At 43.1% G+C, this 19400-nt stretch overlaps 1 protein-coding gene across 1 annotated transcript in view; it reads right to left on the bottom strand.

Moving 5' to 3' along the window:
* The window catches only part of LOC115466832 (gastrula zinc finger protein XlCGF26.1-like), a 230390-nt gene that overhangs the window by 38712 nt on the left and 172278 nt on the right, over positions 1 to 19400 (bottom strand). Inside the window, exons 6-8 of the mRNA XM_030198380.1 lie at positions 1713 to 1839; positions 632 to 742; positions 376 to 489 (exon numbers count right to left, since the gene is read on the bottom strand). Of these exons, the coding sequence (XP_030054240.1) occupies positions 376 to 489; positions 632 to 742; positions 1713 to 1839 (352 nt within the window). The remainder of the gene's footprint in view (positions 1 to 375; positions 490 to 631; positions 743 to 1712; positions 1840 to 19400) is intronic.

Raw genomic sequence — 19400 nt, 5'->3', positions numbered from 1 at the left:
GCGCGTAAATTCTTATTGCCAATTAGTGTTCATTATTGCTTGTTAAATACTGTTAGAAACACTGATTGGCTTATTAATCCAATTAAGTTACATATGTTGTTATGAAATACGCTTAGATTTCGGCAGAGAACTCAAGGCGCGATATATAGAATCTGGTCCAATATGTTTAGAGAAAAAGTTACCACAAGGCCTCAAAGTGCCCAGAATTATGCTGTTTTCATAGACACCTCCACTGGTACAGAACCAAAAAAGAGAGGTACTTTGACAGCATCTGCTTTATAGAGAGGGTAATGGATTTTTTATTCCACCAGCTCTGAATTCCTAAATAATCCCGGCTGAGCTTAGTAAAATATGCAGGAGGAATTTTATTCTTACTTGTTACGGGAGACTGAGCCTGTTCAGACGCCTCTGATTTAGGAAGATCCATCAAGGGGAGATCGTCCTCTTGTTTAACACCAAGTGAGATCACAGACGTTACAACTGGAATGTCTGTTAAGAGAAAATACACTAGAAGGAGTCATCAAAGATACAATAATACTAAATTAGGAAATGGACTTTAAGTCCAGTCTAAATGACTGGAGACTTTGATCTGAAAATTCATAGCCCTTCAAATCCAAAACATCTTACTTACTCTTCATAAGATCTGGGTTTCCTTTTTCCTCCCACTCAAAATGTGGAGTGAAATATTTCTCGTCTTCGTTTTTAATCTTGAATATAACATCAGGATTAACAATTGAATAACCTGTAAGTAAGCAGGAAAATAGCATTTAAATATATATGTAGAAGTCCTGGGGAGGTTCCATCTGTTTCCTGTTCTGAACAAGCAGTGCATGTGTGTGTCTGTGTTTCTGTGTGTACGAACAGGACTAAGTTCTTTATATGGCAGCAAAAAACCAGCGCTGATAAAAATTGGCGCTAAACGCTATTCTATAAATGCTGCTCAGAGTTGGGCGCAATTTATAGAATACCGTTTGCGCCAGGATCTGCACCCAATTTTGAGTGGGAGGATTTACAGCATCTGAAACCTGGTCTAGATTATCACACCTAAATTAGGCGTGGTTCTCTGTTGTTCTGTAATACTGTATGCAAATTTCAGGAACGCCCATGTCCGCATAAGTTTAAATTAATGCCAATTAGCACTAAAAATTGATCATTTAGCGCCGACCTATTGGTGCTAATTGGCTCATTGAACAATTAAATTGCACGCATGCAATTTTGAGAGCCATATATAGACTTAAGGCAACACTGTTTATCTTGGGCTATTTGTATTGTCCTGAGAAGGTTTGCAAAGAGGGAGCTGCAGTTTGCTGTCTGAGTTATACTAAATGTTGGAGGTTTTCTGGTGCCTCATTTCTCTTCATGAACCTCTAAGCTGAAGTCACTGCAGGTGTCAAACTTCTCTGTGATATCTGGTTACCAACTGGACACACTGTACAGGGTAATTGACCAGTGAGCAGCTGGAAGTCAGGCCCCAGAAGCTGCAGTTCTCAGCAAAAAGGGTCAAAATGCTGTTGTACAGAAAAGGGAGACAAACTGCAGCTGGTCTTGGATGAAGCCTCTACTTCAAGGTACACATCTTTTGAATCAGAAGCCAGGTCTCAATTTCAGGTGCCCATGGCACCTGGTACCTGAGATTTTTCCAGCTCTGACAAAAAAGCAGCACCCATTCCATAATGTACTTATGTGGTAAATGATAAAGAAGGCATATTTACCTTGTGAGATGAGGATGTCATGAATCTCCTTGACGACCTTCTTATACAGCTCCTTCTGCCATTCTCCCAGAATGTCCCAGTCCACTTCCAAGAAATAAGCAGCGACATCCTTGAATGCGACCAATACCTGGAACAGAAGACAGGACACCGTCAGTCTCAGTTTCATTATCATGGTTGTGTAACAGACTGTTATATTTATTTATTTATTGGGATTTATTAACCACCGTTATGAAGAGATTCACCCAAGGTGGTGTACAGCAGGTACAGTTGAATATAAGACTTACAATTTTGTTAACAGCATAACAATAGTAAAATAACCAAGAATAAACATAAATACAACAAATGAGGTAAACTTGAAAACAATAAATTGAATCCTAATAATAGAACTACCGTGAAACAGTATTAAAAATATACACATTTAAACAGAACTGAAATTCAAATACCAGAGATATAATACAATGTTAGCATAATACTAACGATACACCTAATAAGCATTAGAACATTCAACTAACATAGGTATGATGCTAATGATTTTCTATGAGATAGTTGTGTTACCCATTAAGGCTTTTTTTTTTTTTTAATACTGGTACTAGAGAGTTGCACAAGGACAGAAATCTTACCCATCCCCGCCGTCCCTGCTGGAATCTTACCCATCCCCACCCGTCCCTTTAAAAACTTAACCCGTCCCACCCATCCCCGCAAGAATTTAATGGTATATAAAAGAAAATTCCAGTCAGCTCTCTCAGTCTCTCTCTGGACTTGAGCCGCAGCACTGCAGACAAGGAAGGAACAGAAGTTGGAACTTGGAACACTCTGGTGTGCACATGTAAGATTTGTCTCCGATTCACTGGCATGGTGTGCTGAGAGGTTGCCACATGCATGAGCCAGTAGGTCAGGTGACATCTGATGCTCATGCCTGTGTCAGAGCTTAGGTCCTTGGTACGACTGCACATCAAGTAGTGTGTTCAATTCTGGTCGCTGCACCTCAAAAAAGATATAGTGAAATCGGAAAAGGTGCAGAGAAGGGCCACAAAGGTGATACAGGGGATGGGATGACTTCCCTATAAGGAAAGGCTGAGGAGGCTGGGGCTCTTCAGCTTGGAGAAAAGGCGGCTGAGGGGAGATATGATTGAGGTCTATAATATAATGAGTGGAATGGAACGGGTCGATGTGGAGCGTCTGTTTACGCTTTCCAAAAATACTAGGATAAGGGGGCATGTGATGAAGCTGCAGTGTAGTAAATTTAAGACGAATCGGAGGAAATTTTCTTCACTTAGCGCGTAGTTAGACTCTGGAATTCGTTGCCGGAAAAAGTTGTTAAGGCAGTTAACTTAGCGGAGTTTAAAAAGGGATTGGACGGCTTCCTAGAGGAAAAGGCAATAGAATGTTATTGAATGGACATGGGAACAATTTACCATTTCTGGGATGGGCAGGACAAATTGTTTGTTCTTTCGGCCGCTGTCGGGGACAGGATGCTGGGTTCGATGGACCCTTGGTCTGTCCCGGCATGGCGATGCTTATATCTTATGTTGGCAAGACTATTGACTGGTTCAGATGGAATTCCGACACCATCTTCGGCAGGAACTTAGGGTGCATGTGAAGGACTACTCTATTGTGATGAAACTTAGTGTAAAGGTGCATCCACTACTAAGGCCTGAAGCTCACTGACCCTACGAGCTGAAGTAACAACCCCCAAGAAAACAACCTTCCAGGTTAAATACTTCAGATGGCAGGAATTCAGTGGCTCAAGAGGAGCTCTCATCAGCTGGGAGAGAATGACGTTGAGATCCCATGACACCAGTGGAGGTCTTACAGTGGGCTTTGACAAAAGCAAACCTCTCATAAAGTGAACAACTAAAGGCTGTCCAGAGATAGGCTTACCTTCTACACGCCGATGTTAAGCACTAATCGCAATTAGGTGAAGCCTTATGGAGTTGGTCTTAAGACCAGACTTTGATGTGTACAAGATATTCAAACAGAGTCTGTGTAGGACAAGAAAGGGGATCTATGGTCTTGCTGTCACACCAGATGGCAAACCTTCTCCATTTGAAAGAATAAGATCTCTTAGTGGAACCTTTCCTGGAAGCCAGCAAGACTTGGGAGACACCCTCTGAAAGACCTAAGGAAGCAAATTCTAGGCTCTCAACATCCAGGCAGTGAGAGCCAGAGACTGGAGGTTGGGATGAAGAAGCAACCCCTCGTTCTGCATGAAGAGGGTCGGGAAACACTCCAATCTCCATGGTTCTTTGGAGGATAACTCCAGAAAAAAAGGGAACCAAATCTGAAATGGCCAGAAGGGTGCGATCAGGATCATGGTTCCGCTGTCTTGCTTGAGTTTCAACAAAGTCTTTCCTACTAGAGGCATTGGAGGATACGCATACAGGACGCCTGTCCCCCAATAAAGAAGGAAGGCATTTGATGCTAGTCTGTCGTGGGCCTGAAGTCTGGAACAGAACTGAGGGACCTTGTGGTTGAGCTGAGTGGCAAAATGATCCACCGAAGGGGTGCCTCACACACGGAATATCTTGCGGGTGATGCCCATGTTCACAGACCACTCGTGAGGTTGCATTACCCTGCTCAGTCTGTCGGCCAGACTGTTGTTTACTCGTGCCAGATAAGTGGGTTAGAGAAACATGCCGTGATGGTTTTCCCAAAGCCACATCTGGGTGGCTTCCTGACACACAGGGCGAGATCCGGTGCCCCTCTGCTTGTTCTTGTAATACATTGCAACCTGATTGTCCATTTGAATTAGAATAAATTGGTTGGACAGCCGATCTCTGAAAGCCTTTAGAGCGTTCCATATCGCTTGGAGCTCCAGGAGATTGATCTGAAGAGTCTTTTCCTGGAGAGACCAAGCTCCTCGGGTGTGAAACCACCTACATGAGCTCCCCACCTCAGGAGTGATGCACCCGTTGTCAGCACTTTTTGAGTGTGAGGAATTTGGAATGGACATCCCAGGTCAGATTGGATCGAACTGTCCACCACTGGAAAGAGCGTAAAAACTCTGTAGACACATGAATGTAATCCTCTAGATTCCCAGAAGCCAGGGTCCATTGAGCAGATTTCATATGAAGATGTGCCATGGGTGTAACATGAACTGTGGAGGCCATTTCTCCCAAGAGTCTCAACATCTGCCGAGCTGTGACCTGCTGAGACGCTCGAACCGTGGACACCAGGGACAGCAGGTTGTCCGCCCGTATCTCGGGAAGACAGGCTCAAACTATTCTCGTGTCGAGCAAGGCTCCAATGAACTCCAATTGCTGAACAGGAGTGAGATGGGACTTGGGGTAATTTACTACAAACCCTAGTAGTTCAAGCACCTGAATAGTCCTCCGCATCGACTCCCGAGCACCATCCTACGAGGTGCTCTTCACCAGCCAATCATTGAGATAAGGGAGCACATGCAGTCTGCGTAGCAATGCTGCAACTATTGCTAGACACTTTGTAAATACTCTGGGAGCTGACACTAGGACAAAGGGCAGTATGCAGTACTGAAAGTGCTGCATTCCCAGCCGAAATCGAAGATACTTCCTGTGAGCTGGAAGTATTGGGAGATGAGTATAAGCGTATCTCATGAAAGACTCCACAGGAAATTGGAGAGTCATGGGATAGGAGGTAGTGTTCTATTGTGGATTAAAAACTGGTTAAAAGATAGAAAACAGAGAGTAGGGTTAAATGGTCAGTATTCTCAATGGAGAAGGGTAGATAGTGGGGTTCCTTACACTTGAAATGAGTGCAGTAGCTGCTAGAGTAGAAAAAGTAACCTAATACAAAAACAAACGGACTCTAGTGAGTGCCGTTCAAAACAGCTGATGTAAAATCTGGTTTGAAAAATTGGAGAAAAGCCTTCAGAAACCAAAGGCAAGGCATCTTTGGTTTTAAACACTGTTACATTCAATTTATGTATACAGTGGGGGAAATAAGTATTTGATCCCTTGCTGATTTTGTAAGTTTGCCCACTGACAAAGACATGAGCAGCCCATAATTGAAGGGTAGGTTATTGGTAACAGTGAGAGATAGCACATCACAAATTAAATCCGGAAAATCACATTGTGGAAAGTATATGAATTTATTTGCATTCTGCAGAGGGAAATAAGTATTTAATCCCTCTGGCAAACAAGACCTAATACTTGGTGGCAAAACCCTTGTTGGCAAGCACAGCGGTCAGACGTCTTCTGTAGTTGATGATGAGGTTTGCACACATGTCAGGAGGAATTTTGGTCCACTCCTCTTTGCAGATCATCTCTAAATCATTAAGAGTTCTGGGCTGTCGCTTGGCAACTCGCAGCTTCAGCTCCCTCCATAAGTTTTCAATGGGATTAAGGTCTGGTGACTGGCTAGGCCACTCCATGACCCTAATGTGCTTCTTCCTGAGCCACTCCTTTGTTGCCTTGGCTGTATGTTTTGGGTCATTGTCGTGCTGGAAGACCCAGCCACGACCCATTTTTAAGGCCCTGGCGGAGGGAAGGAGGTTGTCACTCAGAATTGTACGGTACATGGCCCCATCCATTCTCCCATTGATGCGGTGAAGTAGTCCTGTGCCCTTAGCAGAGAAACACCCCCAAAACATAACATTTCCACCTCCATGCTTGACAGTGGGGATGGTGTTCTTTGGGTCATAGGCAGCATTTCTCTTCCTCCAAACACGGCGAGTTGAGTTCATGCCAAAGAGCTCAATTTTTGTCTCATCTGACCACAGCACCTTCTCCCAATCACTCTCGGCATCATCCAGGTGTTCACTGGCAAACTTCAGACGGGCCGTCACATGTGCCTTCCGGAGCAGGGGGACCTTGCGGGCACTGCAGGATTGCAATCCGTTATGTCGTAATGTGTTACCAATGGTTTTCGTGGTGACAGTGGTCCCAGCTGCCTTGAGATCATTGACAAGTTCCCCCCTTGTAGTTGTAGGCTGATTTCTAACCTTCCTCATGATCAAGGATACCCCACGAGGTGAGATTTTGCGTGGAGCCCCAGATCTTTGTCGATTGACAGTCATTTTGTACTTCTTCCATTTTCTTACTATGGCACCAACAGTTGTCTCCTTCTCGCCCAGCGTCTTACTGATGGTTTTGTAGCCCATTCCAGCCTTGTGCAGGTGTATGATCTTGTCCCTGACATCCTTAGACAGCTCCTTGCTCTTGGCCATTTTGTAGAGGTTAGAGTCTGACTGATTCACTGAGTCTGTGGACAGGTGTCTTTCATACAGGTGACCATTGCCGACAGCTGTCTGTCATGCAGGTAACGAGTTGATTTGGAGCATCTACCTGGTCTGTAGGGGCCAGATCTCTTACTGGTTGGTGGGGGATCAAATACTTATTTCCCTCTGCAGAATGCAAATAAATTCATATACTTTCCACAATGTGATTTTCCGGATTTAATTTGTGATGTGCTATCTCTCACTGTTACCAATAACCTACCCTTCAATTATGGGCTGCTCATGTCTTTGTCAGTGGGCAAACTTACAAAATCAGCAAGGGATCAAATACTTATTTCCCCCACTGTATGTATCCAGCGTTTGATTTCGATCATTGGGCATAAACATTTCAATAACTCTTAAGAATACAAAAAAGTATTACCATATATTCTTTTTTTAGTTTTTCTTTTAGTGAAGCTGTGGAAATAAAGTGCCTCTACACCTATGTCATTCTTTCCCACATATCAACTCTAAACACATCAATTTCCACTCAAAATAACGTTAGAGAAAGCACTTAGCTTTTCTTCAAATCCAGCACAGACTCACAGGCCACCGTTTCACCCATCACAAGCTTCATCAGGAACTGGTGCTGAATGACAATGCTCATTATCTGGAAAACAAATATATGAACTTATATAAATAAAGAAACATACAAAGTATATAAAATACCAGCTAAACCACAAACACCCTTGTTCACTTGCTTTCAGTCATGGAAATGCTGTCTCAAAATGGCGGTTGTAACGTCACACGTCATTGTTCATGGAATATATAGGCTCCTCCTTTGAAATTCTTAAAGAGGTAGTATCATATTAAATGGGGGAAATTAAATCAATAGAAAATATACCAGACTATTGAACTATTAAGACCCCAAGGTTCAATAGATTTAAGAATAAAGATCCATCGGGCTTCTTTTCTTTGTAGTATGAGTTTGCTTCATCTTCAAGCAGTGTTCCACAAGTGGTTCCTTAATAGCCATTCTTCTGAAGTTAGATCTGTGTTCGAGGATTCTGACTTTTAAAGGTCGCGTAGTCAGTAATAACCAGAATCACAAACAAAGCTATAAATGATGGCATTATTACGATGAGAGACAAAAGATTTCTCAAATCGTTTCAATCCTAAAGTACCAGTTATGTACTTTTTGCCAAAAATACACAAAACATTGGATAAACCCCCAGGGAGACCGATTCTATCTGGTCGAGAGTCTGTGCTTGAACCATTGTCAACTTTTGTAGATGCCTTTCTTAAGCCTGAAGTATCTAAAGGTCCATCATACATAAGCGACAGCACACATTTTCTTCAAAAACTGCAAGATGTCAACCTGGATGGTCAGATGCTTATGGTGACTCTTGATGTGCTCTTTATACACATCCATCCCACAGGATGAAGCAATGTCAACTATCAAATCTACACTGGAGATCAGGGAGAGACCACACCTCATACCGACGGACTTTCTGTTGACTTTGGCAAGAATCGCATTAAAAGAAAACTATTTTATATTTAATGGTAGTTTCTTTCTTCAAGTGAGTGGAGTCGCAATGGGAGCAACCTTTGCTCCTTCAATTGCTAATCTCTTCATGACACAATTCGAGGCAGAATGGGTAAATAAGTCTCCATTTAGTGAACTTATAGCGTGTTGGTGGAGATACATAGAAGATATTTTCATGCTTTGGAAAGGCACTATACACGAATTATCTACATTCATGCACTGGATCAACAGTTGTAATTTAAATATCCAGTTCACTGAACACCATTTGTCTACAGTTATTCATTATCTTGATGTTGAGATTATTTTGGATAATAATAAATTTGTGACCAAAGTTTATAAAAAGGAAACTGACAGAAACACTTTTTTACATAATACGAGTTGCCATCCGATCCAGCTTAAGAACAGTCTACCTTTTTCTCAGATGCTCAGATTGAGGAGAATCTGTACAGATTTATCCACCTTTAAAACATAGGCTAGAGACCTGATGTTGGATCTGACAGAAAGAGGATATCCCAAGAAAGTCTTGAAGAGGGCCTACAAGAGAGCTAAATTTAACAACAGGGACCTTCTTTTGAATAATCCGGTTGTTAAGGAAACAGATGAAAACACCCTCACGATGGTTATGCAATATAATGAAGCAAGCTTTCAGCTAACACGTATTATCAAGAATCGTTGGGACATCCTACAATCCAACCCTGTCTTTCAAAACAAATTTTTACGTATTGCTTTTTCAAGGGGAAATAATTTGAAAGACTTGTTGAGTTCTGCAGAGATCAGAAAAGACAGCAAGAAGAAAGGTAGACAAATATCTGGGCATTATAAGTGTGGCACCTGTCAAATTTGTCATAACACTACACAGACAAAGAGCTTTTATAATCAAGTGACAGCACTTTACTAATTGTCTTTTAGACCATGTTGTTTATGCCATCACTTGTCCATGCCAGAAAGTACACATTGGGATGACTACGCGGAATCCTCGAACACAAATCTAACATCAGAAGGATGGCTATTAAGGAACCACTTGTGGAACACTGCTTAAAGATGAAACACTCCTTTGAGGAGCTTAAGTGTTGTGCTATTGACAAAGTGTATCTTGAGAAGAGGAGGGAACCGCAAACTCATACTACAAAGAAAAGAAGCCCGATGGAGTTTTAATCTTAAATCTATTGAACCATGGGGTCTTAATAGTTCAATAGACTGGTATATTTTCTATTGATTTAATTTCCCCAATTTAATATGATACTACCTCTTTAAGAATTTCAAAGGAGGAACCTATATATTCCATGAACAATGGCGTGTGACGTTGCAACCGCCATTTTGAGACAGCATTTCCATGACTGAAAGCAAGTGAACAAGGGTGTTTGTGGTTTAGCTGGTATTTTATATACTTTGTATGTTTCTTTATTTATATAAGTTCATATATTTGTTTCCCAGATAATGAGCATTGTCATTCAGCACCAGTTCCTGATGAAGCCTGTGATGGGTGAAACGGTGGCCCCGTCGAGCTAATTTGAGTCTGTGCTGGATTTGAAGAAAAGCTAAGTGCTTTCTCTAACGTTATTTTGAGTGGAAATTGATGTGTTTAGAGTTGATATATGGGAAAGAATCACATAGGTGTAGAGGCACTTTATGTCCACAGCTTCACTAAAAGAAAAACTAAAAAAATAATATATGGTAATACTTTTTTGTATTCTTAAGAGTTACTGGAGTTTTTATGCCCAATGATCGAAATCAAACGCTGGATACATATACATAAATTGAATACAACAGTGTTTAAAACCAAAGACGGCTTTTCTCCAATTTTTCAAACCAGATTTTACATCAGCTGTTTTGAACGACACTCACTAGAGGCCGTTTGTTTTTGTATTAGATAGTGGGGTTCCTCAGGGGTCTGTGCTGGGACCGCTGCTTTTTAACATATTTATAAATGACCTAGAGATGGGAGTAACTAGTGAGGTAATTAAATTTGCTGATGACACAAAGTTATTCAAAGTTGTTAAATTGAGGGAAGATTGTGAAAAATTACAAGAGGACCTTACGAGACTGGGAGACTGGGTGTCTAAATGGCAGATGATGTTTAATGTGAGCAAGTGCAAAGTGATGCATTTGAGAAAGAGGAATCTGAATTATATCTACGTCATGCAAGGTTCCACGTTAGCCATCAGTAAAGCCTGCAGGGCCAGTGGAACACCAGGCTGCAGAATCGCCTGGGGTTCGGAAGCAGGAACTTGACTGCTGGGAGACAGACACGCTGGCACCTCTTGAATGGAGGGAGAGCGGTCCTCCCGGCTTCGACGCTTCTCGGGTGCCAAATCTATTGGCGCCCCGGAGCTTCTAGCACCATGCATCAAAGAAGAAAGGTGTCGGTGCTTCTTAGCCTTTGCTCGATGCACCTCACCAAGACTCCTCAGTGCCGACGAGGGCGACGTTGAATCCCCACTGAGGAACATGGTCGTGCAGCAGACAGGCACACAATGTGCACCAGACAGCTCAAGCAAACTATTTGGTATGAATAATGCCGGTTCCCAGGCTGACGCGGATCGTCAACCCACTTCTGAGAAGGATTCAGCCTGCTTGTCCTCTGAGAAAATCATTTTTCATAACTTTGTTGTCTGGCGATTATACTTTTCTAATCATCTTGTTCCTAGTCTTTGGTTCTGCTTCCCTTTGTCTGCGAGCTTGTCTCTGTTTTCAGGACCTCCTGCCCATTCACTATTTTTTCTCTTCTCCTTTCTTCTTCATTTCATGTCCTACATCCATCTTTAGCACTGATCTTTCACATTCAGCTTTCTTCCATTATCTACCTCCTTCACAAATCTAGTTTTTCATCTCTTCTCTTCCAAGCATGTGCATTTCTCCCACTTCCTTCCCTTCTACACATGGGCATTTCTCACTCACACACACACACACATACTTTCCTTCTATCCACTTGCAGTATTTTCTCCTCTCCCCTTCATTTCCATCCATGTGCATTTCTCTCTCACCCCTTTCCCTTCCATCCCAGCCATATGCATTTCCCACTCACCCCTTCCCTTCCATCTCAGCCAGGTGCATTTTCTCCTCTCCCCTTCCCTTCCATCTCAGCCATATGCATTTCCCCCTCACCCCTTCCCTTCCATCTCAGCCAGGTGCATTTTCCCCTCTCCCCTTCCATCAATGTGGCTCCCCCAATCCCCTTCCCTTCCATGTGCATTTCCTCCTCTCCTTTCCATCTGTGTGCTGCTTCTGTAAATAATTGTCACAAATTGAATGCAGTGAAAAACAGGTTCAGGCTTCCTAAAGCAAACTAGGCCTGTAAAATCATAGCATCTCTCAGTCCTGATACTTCACTAAGAAATGTGACAGCCTGATTAAGCTTGGCAGAGTTACAAAGTTGGCAGGGGTTGTGTACAACTGGACATAGGTATGCTGAGAAACTATAAAAAAATAATTGGGCCAGGTGCAGAAAAGTTAAATTTAAGGATGAGCGAAGCTTGGAGATAAGAAAACCTGCTAAAGTTGAGATCTGGTCATAATTGGATGAGAGATAAAGTTGGAACTTGGGCATAATTGGATGTATGTGCCAATTATGATGAAATTGCAGGTGGCTCATAGGGATCTATGGGATAAAAAAAAGTATAAAGGTCTGCTACCTAAGCAGTGTTTTTTTTAGAGGGAAGCCAGTAACCTTTGAAGGCACATGAAGTGCTTAAGTCCTGAAGTGCTGCTCCACTATGTGAATATCAGAGCTGCCTGATTTGCCCTGTACTGCCTTTGGGTAAGATTCTGATGCTAATAAACTATTCTGCTATTGACTATTGGGTTTCTTTCCAATTATGTAGTTTGCTACTGCCCAGACTGTGTAACAGATGCAAGGTAAGAGTAATTAAGTAGTTAGAGGGGATATGCAATTCTTTTCAGGATAGTAGAAAGCCCGTGGCTTCGGCTGCCCAAGCTGCGCTGGCAGGACCCATTATAAACACTTCTTGCCCCCTTCCCCCCCCTAAGGATCTGGCATGTTTTCCTACCTCCCACTGCCCAGCCCTCCCCATGGGCCTACAGATTTGCAACATTAGCCAGCAATGCCTAGAACAATTACATCTTGCTCCCTCCAACTGGCCTGAAGCTTTCCCACTGCTGCGTCCTTCCAATTCGGCCACAGGAAGTTATGTCAGAGGGAAGGTCCCCAGAGCTGGCCGAAGAGAGATCCTCAAGGAGGTTTAATAGACAGGAGATGAAGTGATGTCAGAACACTGAAACCAATTAGGAGAGTCTATTTCCCCTTCCCAGCACAGCCGTCATCCCCATTAACTCAAAACAAAGCAAGCAAACTTATGAGCTGCTGCATTCATGCTGTCGTTCTTTATTGTTTGTAGCACTTTTATTTAATCTTACTTATATTTTCAAACATGCCAACTTGTGAAGCATATGGATGTACACAGAGGAAGTACAATAACAGAATAACTTTTCATAGGTAGAGTAGTAATTTGTTATAAATCTTAATCAGTGGTCAGTTGGAGGGGCTTGTTATAGGGATACCCTAGCATGTGTTATATTCATGCAGAGATTTATTTTCCCTTGGTAATGGGCCACTAAAACAGACATCATGTTATGAGAATTAGGTACACAACATTCAGAGTTTGTATCTATTTATGTGTTTATATGACAGTCATATCCCACATTTAACATGGATTAGGTTGAAACTTGGGAGCATTTGAACGCCTTTTTTTTCCCTGTGCCTAGATCAAAAGAGAAAGATGGTTTGTGGGAACTTGCTCCTTCTGTTTTGAAGACTGCAGTGGTATATTATAAAAACACACTTAATATTATTACTATTACTATTATTTACTACTGGTTGATATACAACAGAAGTTAACCAAGTCAACTTCATTCTTTGTAATATAATTTTTAATAGCATTTTCTCAGTTAGTACCCAAATACAAATAAAATTATAATGTTAATTATACAATCGTGTCTGCCTCTTACGGTAGTTAGGATAACCCAGTGGTTCCCAAACCTGGTCCTGGAGTTCCCTAAGGCAGTCAGGTTTGTCAGAATACCTACAATGAATATTCATGAGAGAGATTTGCATACAGCGGAGGCAGTGCTTGTTATTAAATGCTTTGAGTCCTAGTGATCTGTACACCTATTGTGTTATTTTGGTGGGTGGAAACAGGTGGGCTTATAGGGAGGGAAGGGAGTACGAGAAGGGAAGAGTTCTTGGGGTATGTTTTCTGTAAAAGTTTTTATTGTGCCATGTTGGATGGTTTACTGTTTTTTCTTGTTCTGTATGAAGTTTATCAACCAACATATTTTGCTCTTAATAAAGATGATTAAAACATAAAGAATGTTTTGGATGTTACTGAATTCTATTATTCTGTCTCACTGTATTTCCAGTTTTGGCACAGTATGAGCCATCACAGGAACAAAATATAAGAAAAACAATGGACTACATTAGGGATTTATAGCCAATTTAGTTATGTTTCCACAAACGAGAGATCCGTTTGACAGAAAATATTTTTATTATTTTGACTTATAAACCACTTGTCCCTGAAACATGCTCAAACAACTGAATAATCCATTTGTGTATCTAAAAGGTAAAGTTCTACAAAACAGATGAAGATGCGATTCCATGTACCCCAATGAAAGGAGAATTTAATTCTACTTCCATTTAACTTTAGTATATTCCATCATCTTTATAACACCAGGCTTCCCAAGCCAGATTACAACAACATTTAAGATGAACCCATTAGGAAACTGGATATTCTCACTATAATTTGGCCATCTTTATTGTATAGTGTATTGATTTAGTTTTTAGTGTAGAAGAATGAGCACAAAATACAGAGTTGAAAATTGCTGTTTCAGCTATAATATACTTTTTAACTGAATGTATTCAATTGTTATTTCATGATATTTATATCTACATATGGGAAGCTTTCAAATAAATTAAAAAGCTGTACAATCTTTTGTCCTCCACCTTTTAAGGCACTGCCTATCCAACTGAAACAGCTTTAGACTTGTTACAGATGGACCAACAATAAAAAACCGACAATGTGGATGAAGCAGCTCAAAGGTTTGCTTACTTTATGTATGGGGATGACGGCTGCGCTGGGAAGGGGAAACTTAGACTATCCTAATTAGCTTCCTTGTTTACTGTGGACTAGATAGGCTCACTTCCACTCCTGTTTATTAAACCTCCTTGGAGTTCTTTTCAAATTTTCTGTGTTTTAAATTTATTGTAAACCGCTTTGATCTTTTATTTAGCTAAGCAGTATATTAAATGTTTTAATAAACATAATCTAGACAACTGCTTCACTCCAACACAGCCGAACAGGGAGAGAGAAGAGAAAGCTGGAAAAGCTGTGCACAGAAGTGTTTTCCTTATAGTGCTGGAACCCATAGGAGACAACTTGGTGGGTAAAGTGAGTGCTTGAGCACCCCCACTATTGAACCAATTCCGAGACTGTGTTCAGGGAGAGGAAATTTACATCAGGGTTATAATTTTGAAAAGCTGGCTCCTATGCTAACACCCTGTGTGCAAGAGGAGACAGAATCATTGCTTACCTGATCAGAAACCAGGGCAGACATTTCCCTGCTGTTTTCCCTCTGAATTCTGTTGCTGCTGGGGTGGATTCAGGCTGGAGATTTCCCTCTTCCAGGAAAGATAACACAGAAGGTTGAACTTATTCCAGGTCTCAGGTAGAGGTGTGTGTTAGTCCAGGTCTCAGGTAATTCCCTCCTCTCCCCCTCTGCAGACCCCGGACTGAGTCTTGCAAGGATTTCAGACCACAAAGAAAGAAAGTTTCCGCTTTTGTTTTCAATCTTTTCTTTACAGAAATGCAGAAGCTTAAGCTACACAAAGGAAGGAAATAGCGTCAGACTGAGCGCCAGCTCCTCCCCCTCCCCTGAGGTCATTCTGGGATTTCCTACCTACTTAAGGTGGATCTGTGTTGTTAAACGCTGGAGGAGAGACAATTTACCATTCAATTACTGCACTGCATTTGCTGACGTTATGCAATTTCAAGAAGCAGTTTGCAATCAAATAAATTGAAATGCCTAAATAAACACTAACAAGATACGTAGTGAGAGATCCAGTGTTTTCAGATACATTCAGTCTCAGAACGGAAGGAGGTAGATGCTAGAGGACTAATTTCCCTGATCTGTTATCTGCTTTCTACACAGATCCACCTTAAGTAGGTGGGAAATCCCAGAATGGCCTCAAAAGAGGGGGGGGGGGGGGAGCTGCAGTTCTCTGAGCAAGTGTACTCTCTGTTGTTGCTTCTTTCTTTGTGTGGTTTCTGCACTTCTGCAAAGAAAAGACTCTGAAGAAAAGCAGAAACTTTCTCTCTTTGGGGTCTGGAAATCCCTGGAAGACTCAATCCCAGGTCTGCAGAGGGGGGAAGGAGGGAATTTATCTGAGACCTGGAATAAATGTGGGCTACAAATGCAATCAGTCTGAAGACTGAATTAAGAACAAGACATCACAACATATCACGCTAAGCCAGCGTTTTTCCGTGGGGAGCCCTCGGGGATAGATCACTACGGGATGGCAAGTACCACCCTAAGAAAATGCCTTGCCAGTCTTTGCCAGTACCACCCCAAAATCCCCCTGGCAGTCCAGCATCACTTCCTAGTTATTTCCCATTCCCCTGTTCCCTCCTACTGGTCCAGCATAGTTTTCCTACCTCCCTCTACTGCCCTGGGCTTCCATGGGACAGGAAATAAGGAGAAGAGAATAAATAGCAGATGGGCAGGAGGTCCTGAAAACAGAGCTAAGCTCGCAGACAAAGGGAAGCAGAACCAGAGACTGGGAAGAAGATGATTAGAAAAGTATAATCTCCAGACAACAAAGTTATGAAAAATGATTTTATTTTCAGTGTGCAGGCGTATTTTCAAAGAACATAGGCTTACAAAGTTACGTAGTAACCTATGTAAGTCTAAGTGCTTTGAAAATGAGCCCCTTGGTGATTGAATTATATGTGTTGAGAATTTATATCTGTCAGCTTTATTTTGCACTGTACAGAAGGCCATACATTTCTTTCTATTTCTCTGGTGTTGCCTGACGTGCAGCATCCGGTATCTCTGCTTTCAAGTTTTGTCTGTGTGTTTTTTTGTGGTTCCATATTTTCTATGAGATGAGAGTCATATTCTGCATCTGTAACTAAGGTGAACAATTCTGTTGGCATGTGGTTTCTCTGTGGGATTGGAGAACGGCGGACGTAGTCCTTCTTCACAAAAGTGGTGATAGGGAAGAAGCTGGAAACTACAGGCTGGTAAGCCTCACCTTGGTTATTGGAAAAGTAATGAAAGCGATGCTGAAGGAAAGGATGGTGAATTTCCTGAAAGCCAATAAGTTGCAAGATCCGAGACAACATGGTTTTACCAAAGGTAAATCGTGCCAAACGAATCTAATTGAATTCTTTGACTGGATGACCGGAGAATTGAGTCAGGGACATGCTATAGATGTAATCTACTTAGATTTCAGCAAAGCTTTTGACACGGTTCCCCACAGGAGGCTCTTGAATAAACTGGACAGGCTGAAGATAGGACCCGACGTGGTGAACTGGATTAGGAACTGGTTGACGGACAGACGCCAGAGGGTGGTGGTTAATGGAATTTGCTCGGATGAGGGAAAGGTGAGTAGTGGAGTGCCTCAGGGATTGGCGCTGGGGCCGATTCTGTTCAATATGTTTGTGAGTGACATTGCCGAAGGGTTAGAAGGTAAAGTTTGCCTTTTTGCGGATGATACTAAGATTTGTTAACAGAGTGGACACCCGGGAGGGAATGGAAAACATGAAAAAGGATCTGGTCTAAGGTTTGGCAATTAAAATTCAATGCGAAGAAATGCAAAGTGATGCACTTAGGGAGTAGAAATCCACGGGAGACGTATGTGTTAGGCGGTGAGAGTCTGATATGTACAGACCAGGGGCGTAGCCAGCCTTCCGTGGGAGAGGGGTCCGAGCCCGGGGGGAGGGGGCACATTTTAGCCCTCCCCCCGGCGCCGCCCCCCCCACCGCCGACATTGCCGCCCCCCCTCCCGCCGCGAACCCGCCGCCGCTGCAGCCTACCTTTACTGGCGGGGGATCCCACTCCCCGCCAGCCGACGTCTTCTTCTTAGTCGCTTCCCGCTCTTCAATTTGTTTGCTGACGTCCTGCACGTTGTACGTGCAGGACGTCAGACTCAGAGAACAGAACTGTTCTCTGAGTCTGACGTCCTGCACGTATAATTACGTGCAGGACGTCAGCAAACAAATTGAAATGCAGGAAGGACTGAGAAGACGTCGGCTGGCGGGGAATGGGATCCCCCGCCAGCAAAAGTAAAGGTAGGCGGCGGCGGGGGCGGGTTCGCCGGGAGGGGGGTCCTGGGGTGAATCTGCGGGGGCCCCGGCCCCCTCAGGCCCCACGTAGCTACGCCACTGGTACAGACGGGGAGAGGGATCTTGGGGTGATAGTATCTGAGGATCTGAAGGCGACAAAACAGTGTGACAAGGCGGTGGCTGTAGCTAGAAGGTTGCTAGGCTGTATAGAGAGAGGTGTGACCAGCAGAAGAAAAGAGGTTTTAATGCCCATGTATAAGTCGTTGGTGAAGCCCCACCTGGAGTATTGTGTTCAGTTTTGGAGGCCGTATCTTGCTAAGGATGTAAAAAGAATTGAAGCGGTGCAAAGAAAAGTTACGAGAATGGTATGGGATTTGCATTACAAGATGTATGAGTTGAGACTTGCGGATCTGAACATGTATACCCTGGAGGAAAGGAGAAACGGGTGATATGTTACAGATGTTCAAATATTTGAAAGGTATTAATCCGCAAACGAACCTTTTCCGGAGATAGGAAGGTGGTAGAACTAGAGGACATGAAATGAGATTGAAGGGAGGCAGACTCAAGAAAAATGTCAGGAAGTATTTTTTCACGGAGAGATTGGTGGATACTTGGAATGCCCTCCCGCGGGAGGTGGTGGAGATGAAAACGGTAACGGAATTCAAACATGCGTGGGATAAACATAAAGGAATCCTGTTCAGAAGGAATGGATCCTCAGAAGCTTAACCGAGATTGGGTGGCAGAGCCAGTGGTGGGAGGCGGGGCTGGTGGTTGGGAGGTGGGGCAAGTGCTGGGCAGACTTCTATGGTCTGTGCCCTGAAAATGGCAGATACAAATCAAGGTAAGGTATACACAAAAAGTAGCACATATGAGTTTATCTTGTTGGGCAGACTGGATGGACCGTGAAGGTCTTTTTCTGCCGTCATCTACTAGGTTACTATCCTGCTTATTTTCTAAAGAGAAGGGCGGCCATCTTCCGACACAAATCGGGAGATGGCTGCCCTTCTAGGTGCGGCCAAATCGTCATAATGGAAAGCCAATTTTGGCCGCCCTCAACTGCTTTCCGTCGCAGGGCCGGCGAAAGTTTAAGGGGGCGTGTCGGCAGTGTACCAAAGGCGGGGCGTGGTTAAGTGATGGCCGGCTTCGCCCGATAATGGAAAAAAGAAGGCCGGGATTTGGCCGGGTCTGAGATGGCCGGCTCCGGTTTCCATTATCGGCGAAAACCGATGTCGGCCATCTCTAAGGGCAGCTATCTCTGGGGCAGACCCAAATGTAAGATTTGGCCGGCTCAGACTGTATTATCGAAACAAAAGATGGCCGCCCATCTTGTTTTGATAATACGGTCGGGGATGCCTGTTTACGGCGCCGCCCTTAGAGGTGGCCGCCCTTATAGATAGGTGGCCCCGTTCGAATATGCCCCTCCACGTTACAGATTCCTACACAAGTCTATCTTTTTCCAGTTTCTCAGTAGCAGGTATATTCGTACTCTAATGTGTTTCAGTAGCATAATTAAATGAAATAACTGAAGGTTACAGGTGTGGGTGGGGATGGAGCAGATTACCTGTGGGGATGGAATGGATCTTTAACAGGGATGGGTAGGTACGGGTTCGATTCCAGTGTGCCGTGAAATGAAAAAGATTTAAAAATCATGCCTGTAGCCAGACATATCCTACAAAGATCAGCTCTCGTTAATCTATTAGATGAAATGCTAA

Source organism: Microcaecilia unicolor, chromosome 3, assembly GCF_901765095.1.
Source record: "Microcaecilia unicolor chromosome 3, aMicUni1.1, whole genome shotgun sequence".
Taxonomy (NCBI): Eukaryota; Metazoa; Chordata; class Amphibia; order Gymnophiona; family Siphonopidae; genus Microcaecilia; species Microcaecilia unicolor.
Note: the sequence above shows the minus strand (reverse complement) of the source record. Positions and strands in the feature narration are given on the sequence as shown.